The 11,233-nt window shown below is 27.1% G+C and overlaps 1 protein-coding gene and 1 long non-coding RNA gene across 2 annotated transcripts; both read right to left on the bottom strand.

Annotated features, from left to right (window-relative positions):
* Positions 1–2,073: 2,073 nt before the first annotated feature.
* Positions 2,074–9,558, bottom strand: LOC139810666 (venom allergen 2-like). Its single transcript, XM_071774421.1, has 5 exons — positions 9,415–9,558; positions 5,760–5,880; positions 4,211–4,263; positions 2,466–2,574; positions 2,074–2,353 (listed from the first exon to the last, which is right to left on the bottom strand). Exons 1-5 carry the CDS (start codon positions 9,448–9,450, stop codon positions 2,241–2,243), a joined length of 432 nt encoding a protein of 143 aa, XP_071630522.1. The 5' UTR covers positions 9,451–9,558; the 3' UTR covers positions 2,074–2,240.
* LOC139810668 (uncharacterized) lies at positions 6,505–9,408 on the bottom strand. Its single transcript, XR_011731456.1, has 2 exons — positions 7,765–9,408; positions 6,505–7,669 (listed from the first exon to the last, which is right to left on the bottom strand). It is a non-coding gene; the product is annotated as an uncharacterized lncRNA (long non-coding RNA).
* Positions 9,559–11,233: the final 1,675 nt, after the last annotated feature.

Genomic DNA, 11,233 nt, shown 5'->3' with positions numbered 1-11,233 from the left:
TACATAGGATAAACCAAGAGACACTTAGAGACTCGTATTAATGAACAACGGTCAGATATTAAGAAACACAAGCCAATCTGTTGTAAGTAGACACCGTCTGGCTCATTGGTCCGAGCCAGAAGTGTTACATAGTGAGAAACATTATTACAGAAAAAGAGAGATAGCAGAGATGTTTTTCATTAGGAGACACGGCGACACGATAAATATGCAAGAAGATACTGAAAATTTGTCACATTTTTTAAGGAAAATTATTAATATTATTATTTTAAATATATTTAGTAATTTTTCAATCATTTTATTTTACTTTTCACCAATTTCATAATATTTTCAATGGGCTCTAATGAAAATATATTACTGAAAGTAATCTATAAAATCGATGAAAAATGAAATAAAAGTTATTGAAAAATTACTGAATATATTTCAAAATGAATATTTTGTTGCAATTTATATGTGTATAAAAAAGTGGAAAACAAAATAAGAATAATCACAGCAATTTATTTGGAAATAAATGTTTAAGTAATCTTATTAATTTATGATCATGCACAAAGACATAATGTGTTAGATTGGCTAATGTAGTAATATAAGATTTGATTACCTTGTATAAATTATTTTTCACATTTATATTGTACAATAATATTATAATGTAAGGATAACACTGCAAGATTTTCTCTCTAAATGATGTTTTTTCTGTCTCTAAATTATTGATTTTTCTCTCTAATTAATATGAGAAAGATTACCAAAATATTGATATTGGATAACAGAATATATGTACAAAGAGTTTCTCATTTGATTTAAAAAAAATCTGCAATGTCAAAGTGACAGAAAATGAAATTATGATATCACCTTGAAATTTTTATAATATCAATTATACATATATAATGTGCCACAGGTATAGATAAAGTAATCGAAATGTATAGTTTCATAAAAAGTAAATAATTATTGACTTCAATAGTTTTCAAAAATAATTTCAACGCTACAGAACTGCGTATGTCATATTCCCATATTTTCTTGATATAATTTAAATTGTGTTGTAACGTTTGTTATATTTTTAAAATAAGAAATGTTCTATTCCTGATGTGTTTTCGTATATATTGAAGTTTTATTCTGACTCAAATAAAATTCTTTATAATACTTAACTACGACTGTTAGTTATCACGACGATTAGTTGTTAACATCGGAATATAGTATATCTGAATCATAATCTTATCACATCAAAATAACACTGGAAACTGACCTGTTAAAACTAATGTATTACAATCTATCTAATTCGGCACTTCAATAATATATGATGCGTCCAATAATCCGACACTCTGGCAAGCTTCTGCGGTTCTTGGCAAGAGGCAAAAGTACGAGTTTAAACTTACGTATGTATTGTTTGCATATTCACTTACTTTCATTAGTAACCGTTAGACTATCGCTGACACAGCATTGTTTACATTTTCACGAAAACGGACGAGAATAATAATTCTGTACACTTTAATCTTATATTACATTATAGAGACGTACATGATATATTTTTATTAATATATTTATTTTTAAATATTAACTACCTTTTGCAATATTATTTAAAAATCTAGAGACAGTAGTGTCTCGCCAAGTATACACGCGCAACTAAACCGCACCTTTTTATTTTTTGTTGTTTGCTTATATACATTTTAAAAATTAATTGTTTTGTTTTATAATTTTATTATTTTATATATAAATATATTTTTTTTTATAATCCTTTTTAATTAGAGCAAATTTTTAATTTTTGCTCCAAGAAAATTTTGCTCCAAGAGAATTTTGCTCTGAACTTCAACTACATCATAATTTCAATATTACACGATATGTACAATTGCAAAATACATGTGAGGTAAAAATATACAATATAAAGAGAAAGCATAGAGAGACTTTATATATTTTAATATGTTCAAAGTAATTTACATATAATTAGGTTGGTTAGTGTTCATAAAAAATTTAACTTGAACAGATTTTATTTATTTTACCAATAACTAATTAAGAATAATGTTATCTACTTATGCTTAATATCAAAAGTAAGATTTTAGGAAAATGCTCTGAAAAAAGTAGACACTATTATATGCACAATATTTTATTGTTAGAACAATACATTGGTTCTAATTTAACACTGATAACTATATAGAATTACATAGGAAATAGATAATTATTTTATACATATAGAATATTGCGGTAAAATAAAAATGATCAATATAGTTGCACTGATACTTTTGACAAATATTTCTTTATACGTTTTCTCCTTCTGGTTTTGGAATCAAATCCACTAAACCGCTGTCTAAGTTACATTTTACTACAGCTAGGCTTTTTTGGACGTTAGATGTTGAGTCTAATAGATTCGCTATAATTAAAAAAAAAATAACAAAAAATTATTTTATTTTGATTCAAAATTTTATATAATTTTAAGATATTTTATTACAAATAAACTATATTTTTAAAAATATGTTGAATACCTTTCTCTACGCAGTTAGAAACGATCGTCTTGCAATAATCCGCATTAACAGTGATATTTTCGCAATATGGAAAAAAGTTTTCCTTTATGAACACGTCATTTTCATCGATCTATAAACAACAATTTCGTTATTTAATGTTAAACAATAAAATTTAGAACTAAAAATTTAAACCACAACTTAACTTTAATAATTACTTAAATCTTAAATTATATGTAATCTCATTTATTGTAATTTAATTTCAATTTCTTCTATCAATTAAAACACACATTCATATGTACTATTTCACCTGTTTAATCTACAAATTAATTGTCTTATTTATGAATTAAAGGAGGATGTTAATAAAAAAAAGGCTGATTTTCGCCCAAAAAGGTGTAAGTAAAAGAAATAATGTTTTTTTGTAGATTTTGATCTCCTGAATACGATAAAGCTATTAAAAAGTTCGTGGCGCTTGAAGAACACCTTGAAAATTGAGCATAAACATGATGTATTTATAGAAATTCGGATGATGTATGCTACGTTATATCGCATAAAAGATGAATTTATGTTTATAAAAATGAAAAAATATGTAAAATGTGTTCAATAGTGTAGGATACGTATATTGTAAACGTATATTTAGTACAAAGAGTGATAATACGTTATATCGCAAGTGCTCGCTGTGACTCGATTCGACTGATTGCCGATGATCAATAATCTTATCACTCTTTGTACTGTAGTAAATATACGTTTACAACATACGTATTCTACAATATTGAATACATTTTACATATTTTTTCATTTTTATAAACATAATTCATCTTCTATGCGATATAACGTAGCATATATCATCCAAATTTTTACGGTTATACTCAATTTTCAAGGTGTTCCCCAAGCGCCACAAACTTTTTAATAGCTTTATCGTATTCAGGAGATCAAAATCTTATCAAAAACACTATTCTTTTTACTGACATTCGCTTTTTGGGCAAAAATCGGCCCTTTTTTAACATCCTCCTTTCTTCTTTAAATAAAATCTATAATTAAGGAATGCTACTAGCGATAATTAAATCCAAATCTAGATTTTATAAGAAAATATTATTATTTATATATATATATATATATATATATATATTTATTTATTTATTTATTTATTTATTTATTTATTATAGTGAAAACAATATATATATATAAACTCTTAAAGATTAAAAAGGAAAAGTAAGCTATGAGAGTCAAATGCTTTTAATTGTATGTGAATTGATGTTATGTATAATTAATACAAACTATAAATCGTACGTTTGGCTCTACTTTGAGCTACCCTCAACGACTCGAAGATTTAACCGTCCGTGTGTATCCATATTATATGTTTTTTCGGTACCTTCCCAGTGCATACGCCTGTCTGCATTGTAGTTGACGATTTTGTATAGTAATTTTGATAAACATCGTTTATTTAATATTTTCTGACAGGATTGCAAGTTTTACAGTTACCTATTAGCAGATATCATTTTGGTTCGAATGCCGTAGACTTACATATGCACACGGAGCGTTAATTTATCTATCATCTACTTTCCTTTTTATTCTTTAATTTTAAAAGAGTCTTTTTATTCTTTAATATTGAGAAAGTCTTTAGCTAATTAATCATTTATAAAAATTCTTAATAGAAATAAGTAAAATAGATCTAAATAAATAGTTTGATTGTTCTATTCGCATGTGCACGTGTGTGTATCTGTTTATTTTTATTTCTATATAATTACTATTTTTACATAAATACATACTACTCCGAGCTTTACTAATGTACAATACCACGTATTGATTTCTACTAATTCCGCTGCAACAAAAATTACAAATTTGTTAATAGAATTTTAAGTGTATATGATGATATAACTAAATTCATAAATTACACTTATTTAAATTTCAGTATAACTCGTTTTAATTAATGTTGACTTCTTTAAAGTGAATTTAAAGTTTCTTTATTATTTTATACAATTATATTAATGATATTTCTATTCTTATAGAGATGCGGTTTTATTTTTAAAACTCTTCAATTAAAATATCTTTTAATTCTGTTTTTTTTTTATAAATTTTTATAAATAACTTAGTTTTTATAATTTTTTTGTTATATCCTATATCAAATTTTTAAAATAAAATATTTTATATTTTAATACATATTCTCTACTCCTTCAAAATACTATTTACAGTTAATAGAAAGATAAGAGATAAGAGATACTTTCTTGTTTCCAATAACAAATAAATAGATTTGCTTTGATTTTTTTTAACATGGACCTATACATATAATAGTTAATGTTAAAAAAGTCACCGCTTTATATTTTAATAAGTAGTTCTTATATTGAATTTTAATAAAATTAAAAGTAAATGTTTGAAAACACTATTTCATCAAGAACCGCTATTTTTTGTAATAATCAATAAAACAATATAAAAAGATATATACACAAGTTTTTAAGGAAGAAAAAAGGAGATAAAATAAAAACAGGGGGTCTCATTAAAAAAAAAACAAAGATTACCTCGGAATCTCGAAGGCACCTCTACCTAGGTAAGATTTGTGTCCATCATAAGATGTCCTCTCGAAATAGAGTAAGTTCTATTTAAAACAATTTTTTGAATAACAAGTACTTTGGAAGATAACTGCGTGGATTAATTAAAATGGTCTACCCTGTACATAATGTTGTATATTATAGGATTATCACCTAAAATAATCTAGAATTATTTATTTGAATCCGTTAGTTAATCTTGTATTTACTGATAAATTTTAAATGAATGCTTAGGCAAAGGAGGAGCTCTGCTTCTCCATTTGCACACCCTTCCCCCCAAAAAACTAACCAAAAACTTACAGCCAACAGTAAACTGTAAAAAAATGAATAACAAACAAAGCGTTAATTTTTATTATTCATTTGAAGCTTACAATTTACCGGTTGATGTAGAATTGCAAGCAAATTATAGAAAGCAAATATTTTCTATAATTTTATTCTTACAAAAATCTTAAACCGCCCTTAAAAACTTGTGTATATGCCATGTCTTCTTATAATTTGTTTTGTTGATTACTACAAAGAAACCGTGGTTCTTGATGAAGTAGTTCCAAACATTCACGAAATTAAATAAATATGTGTGTGCTGAAATTTAATTTCTATAAATATTAAGAATTGAAATATATGTTGCGCAGCTAATGACTATATTAATTAATAAAATTTAAATCTAAAATACGTTTTGTTAATTTTTTTCTTGAAATTTATCTGTCAAATGCAACCAATTTTCTGTAGTAATTTAACATTTAATATTTAATAATTAACCTCAATATTTAATACTCACTCGAATTGGATCCATAATCTGGCGATGTTTTTACACATGTTTTTACATACAATGTTCTACATTCATCCGAATCTTGATTTACACCTTTTATTTCTTCATAATCAACTGCGTAAACTACCGTCTGATATTCAAAAGAAAAACTGATTATTTTCATGTATAAACATTTCACATATAATATCTAATATTTAAATATAAGTATACAATAAATAACATTTATATTTAGTAATACATACTTATATAGAGTCACACAAAAGTTCCCGGAATTTTTTTGAAAACATTAAGTAGTTACAAATCAGTATAGGATAGGATGGGGAAACTGGAACCCGTTAAGAAAAAAATGTATTATAATCACCGAATATTTAGTTGAACTTTTAGTAATTAAATTTGAAAAACATTATGCTTTAATTTGGTATAACATAAGTATTTAAATTCTAATAAAATCACCCAAAAAAATAAACATTTTCAAAAAATCATAATAAATTCCTATTATCCCAGGCAACGGGCAATAAGAACCATCTTATCAGTAATGAGATTCATTGCCTATGCGGAAAATTTAAGAGTGAGTAACAATAAAGTACTTATTTATGGAAACAGTAATTAAATAGATAAAAAATAGGTTTTATCTATTCCGTTAACCTAGGACAAGATCGATCATTAAATTTAAGTTTTTTTAATCATTTTATAATTAACTAGCTGGTTACCCGGGCTTTGCCCCGGAGGATATATGTAATAAGACACACAAATATATAGATAATAGTATATATTTATATTTAACGCCATCAATAGATCAAAATCGGTCCAATACTTATCGAAATATAAAAGCAAACATACATACATACATACACACCTATTTATTTCAAGTATCATGTAAGTGAGGTTTGCTTTATTAAAATTTATAAATTCTTATTTAAACTCACAATAACTGAATTCTTCCATTGCGTTGACGAATACGTTATTTCTTGGAGTATTCGCTTCGTGCATGAAAACACGTGGCGCCGCGTGACGGTTAAATGTAATACTTGGACTGACACAATTTATGAAACGTGTATAAAGAGAATTAAAACAAAATCGTTTTTAATGCACTATTATAATTATACAATCTAAATATCGCATGTCCGTATTATAATTTTGTGTAATTATATAATACTATGATTTTTATGTCATAAAATATGTTAAATATTGACCTGTAAACTGAGAAAAATATTATCTTAACCAATAACAATTTCTTGTATTTTTCTTCTTAGAGACTGATAAAGTGTTAAAAATGAATATAATTTTGAGAACAGGGTTTAAAGAGATTACTCATTCAATTGATTTTCATCCTCAAGCCACTGTAAAAGAGAAAAAATTAGTTGTATCTCATGTTAAAAGAGTCGAAGAAAGATACACAAATGACACTGGTATTTTGATAACAGGTAGTGTCGTACGTCAAACTTCTGTCACTTTACACCCCTACAGAGTTAGTTTGAAGATAAATATTAATGTTTAATAACTTAATTTATATTTTTTATAACTGATTTATTGTTTTTTAGTTGGATAATAGTCGTCATGTACTTTATGTTTCTGGTAATTGTGTGTCAAGTGCAGGAAAGAAATGCAAACATATTTATGCTTTAAATATGGTACGTAAACTCTGATAGAAGTGCAACAAACTCAATAAAAACTGAAACTCAATATTTTTCTTTTTTTAAATTAAATCTTTTTTCACGAACTCTTCAGATGATTTTTTTAAAAACTGTTCATATCGCGCAATAGCAATATTTTCTGAAATATTTTTATTTTTATAAATAGTTGGAAAAATTGTGGGATTGTAGCTGGGACTACGAGGGTCCTCTGACTTTTTATTTCCAATAAAATGGTCACTGCAAATGCGTGATCTGTCATGCGGCTTCCAATCTGATCCATCAGGTCTAAGAAAGGAAAATTATTAAAATAAACAAATAAGCTCTATTATGGATACTTTTTGCAACTTTTGAATTTTTATTTACTAGTAAAATGTATTTACCTTAACTTTTTAATAGCTCTTAACCATGTTTCACGTCTTTGTACTTTATGTGGATAATGTACATTAGATGTTGGAAAACAGTAAAATAATTTATCTGGAGTATCACAAGAATTATTTTTACAATTTACTACGCAACAATATAATTTTGCTTTTCTTTTTAATTGTTTATTTTCCATCTTTTGAATTTATGAAAAGGTTAGCGTGTTTCAGCCCAACTTTCCAAACTGATCGCTATAAGCGCCTAAGTCGTTTCGCGAATCCCCTCCACGTTCATGCACGAAGCGAATAATAATATTTCTCAAATTGACAATTAATAAATGAAATCAGCCACTAATTTATTGATTTAAACGATTGCATTCAGATTTTTAAACGATTGCATTCAGATTAGACTTTGTTACATAATTTACTGGTTTTTTATTAGCAATTTAATCCACAAAAATACTATAAATTGAAAAATATCACTTTTTTAAAAAAGAACCGCCAAATTAAATTGCCCTATAGCACAAACATCGGTAACGAAAAATTATATACTTTATAGCACTCCCCGGAAAATTCTACACCTACTTCATATAGAATTCTTTGAAATTCGGTCAATTATTTCCGGAAAAATTGGAAAAATTTCGGAACCGGTTTCCAAAATACAATTCATTAAGATTCGATCAATTATTTCTCGACAAATTTAAAAAATTTCTGATACCGGTTTCCAAAAAATTGGTAACAAAAAACTACACACTTTATAGCACTCCCCGGAAAATTCTACCCCTATTTCATATACTTGTGGTAAAAATTCGGTCGAATAGTTTTCAAGTTAATAACTTTTAAACACACACCACCCGTAAGAATTTTATATAATAGTATAGATAGATATATTTTTACGAATGCAAAAGTCGCAAATAAAATTGTTTACCTTTTTACAAGCTACGCAGTATTTTGTTTAAAATTTGTATACCCGAAGTAATTAGAGCCAGTCTAATTACACCATTGGAGTTAGTTCGAATTTATCCCATTAGTCTAGTTTCTTGTCAGTGATTTGAAAAAAAAAACTATTAAAAAGATTTTTTAGTTTTAAATGTTTTGTCAGTAAAGAGTAAACAATTACAATAATAATAAAATAAAAAAAATTTAATTAATGGAAAATAAAACCATTTTTTGCTTAAGAAAAAATCGATTCGATAAAAATTGTAACGGAGCGGAAACGACGTGCATTTTTCTAGGCAAACAAAGCAAACTTGATAAAATGTTCGAATGGCGGAAGGAGCGGTGTTCCATAAGAGTTACTCACACGCCGATTCGGATTTATAACACGCGATAGTCAATTATTTACTCTAAGATTCTTATTACCCTGTAGTTTCTATTTCCTACAAATTAAATCTACACTTTAAACAAAACATACAACTTTATTAAAACATTAATAATAAAATTAAGCAAAAAAAATTACAAACAATTTTGAGCATTTATTGTAATTTTAAAGTCCTGTTTAAAGATACTTAATTTGTATACCGATTTGTAGCTGCTTAATGTTTTCAACAAAATTTTAGGAATTTTTGTGTTACCCTGTATTTTTTCAGACAATTTTAATTTTACTTTTAATACTCTATATATTTAAAACAAATGTACTTAAAAAAATATAAATCTCTGCTTTGTACTTACGACTAGCAGACACGTAGCAAGCAAGATAGCTTTCATTCTGCTCTATTATTTAAATATTCTCCTTACAAGAAGTATTTGTAGAAGTTGCGACAGATTTTCTTTATATATATACCTCGACAACGTATTTATTCTAAAAATAAATTGAATGATGTTTAGCCGTCATTAATTTTGTTTATTTTTACTACTGTTATCAGAGACGGTGACAGACTTATAACTAATTGGTGCCGGAAACCCACCTTTTCGGGACGATATATTAATTATCTATTCAGTCATCCACATAGATAAAAAGTTAACACCATAATTAATCTCGTTGACCACGCTTTTCTACTTGCTGATACATGGTTTCATGAATCTAATATCAATATTGTTAAAGACATTCTGTTGAATAATTGTTTTCCATTTAGTTTAGATAATAAACATATCAATAATAGGTTAAAAGAATTTAATAACCGGTGCAACACACCCCATAATAATGCCACCGATGATTTCCACGACATTAAAAAATACATTAAAATCTCTTATGTCAAAGGCACAGCGAGAAAATTTGTCGTATTTTGCATTAATTTCGACGTCCTTTACACTGTTCCTAAAAAATTCTATTTTGCTTGATAATGTTAGGAAGACTGAAATTGCACATAAGATCAACTGCAATGATTTCAATCCCTCTTACATAGGGCAAACCAAGAGACACTTAGAGACGCGTATTAATGAACATCGGTCAGATATTAAGAAACACAAGAATTGTAAGTAGACACCGTCTGGCTCATTGGTCTGAGCCAGAAGTGTTACATTACATAGTGAGAAACATTATTACAGAAAAAAAGAGATAGCAGAGATGTTTTTCATTAGGAGACACGGCGACACGATAAATATGCAAAAAGATACGGAAAATTTGAATGCGTTATATGATTCAGTGATAGCTGTTATATAACGTCTGCCTTTATTTATTTCATATGTCTTTATTCATTTCACATTTTATTTATTTTCATATTTCTTTATTTATTTCACATTCTATTTATTTCTATATTTCTTTATTTATTAGCCTTTATTTATTACCTTTTTCTTTTTCACATGTTATTTATTTCCGTATATCTTTATTATTGCAAATTAATGTCATTGCTGTTATTGTTAATTTGTTTACTGTAAGCACACCGTTGTCTCGATAACTTATTTCTTCGTTCGGCAGTTGCTCTTTTGGAACCACGGTGGCTACTTGCTACCTTGCTTAAGTACTGTAATATGTGACGTCCATGCACCATGGCAATTCATTACATTAAATTAGGAAGGCTTTATGACTTTATTTTGTTTTTTTACATGTGACTTTTATCGATGTAACCGAGGTACTTTCTATTTTTTATTATATCAATTTGGTTTATCACTCATTTTGACCATGACATGTAATGTTTTCACTTATTGTCAAATAAGAGAAGAAGAGGAAAGAGATCTCCAGAGTGAGCGAGAGAGAGAGAGAGATAGAAAGAGGGAGAGAGAGTGGGAACAAAAAAAAGAGAGGTACTTTTACATATATTTTAAAAATATTTTAATATATTTTGGTATCATGTAATATGCACTGTTCGTGGGCAGATAGAGCGGGCAAAAGTGGATCGAAAAGTCCTTTATCATTTTGTAAGTTTCTTAATAATTAATGAGAAATTACTTAGATACGCGAATCAGGATGCGTCTGTGCAATTTGACGAATAAGAGCAGCTCAACGTTTACGTGAACGTTGGGCTGCTCCTTCGCGTATCTGTACTAATTAATTGAGAAATTAATTATTACTAATAATAATTTGAATTTACAATAATCGATTCTTATATCA

This window comes from Temnothorax longispinosus, chromosome 3 (genome assembly GCF_030848805.1).
Source record: "Temnothorax longispinosus isolate EJ_2023e chromosome 3, Tlon_JGU_v1, whole genome shotgun sequence".
NCBI lineage: Eukaryota > Metazoa > Arthropoda > Insecta > Hymenoptera > Formicidae > Temnothorax > Temnothorax longispinosus.
The sequence above is the reverse complement of the archived record's forward strand: the minus strand, read 5'-3'. Positions and strand labels throughout refer to the sequence as shown.

What these genes read in the sequence shown, in the direction of transcription:
- LOC139810666 (XM_071774421.1), bottom strand. Translation starts at nt 9,450, where the DNA reads ATGAAAGCTATCTTGCTTGCTACGTGTCTGCTAGTC. An exon ending in TTGCTACGTGTCTGCTAGTC is followed by an intron (nt 5,881 to 9,414) that starts GTAAGTACAAAG and finishes TTTGAATATCAG; the next exon opens with ACGGTAGTTTACGCAGTTGA. An exon ending in AGATTATGGATCCAATTCGA is followed by an intron (nt 4,264 to 5,759) that starts GTGAGTATTAAA and finishes TTTTTGTTGCAG; the next exon opens with CGGAATTAGTAGAAATCAAT.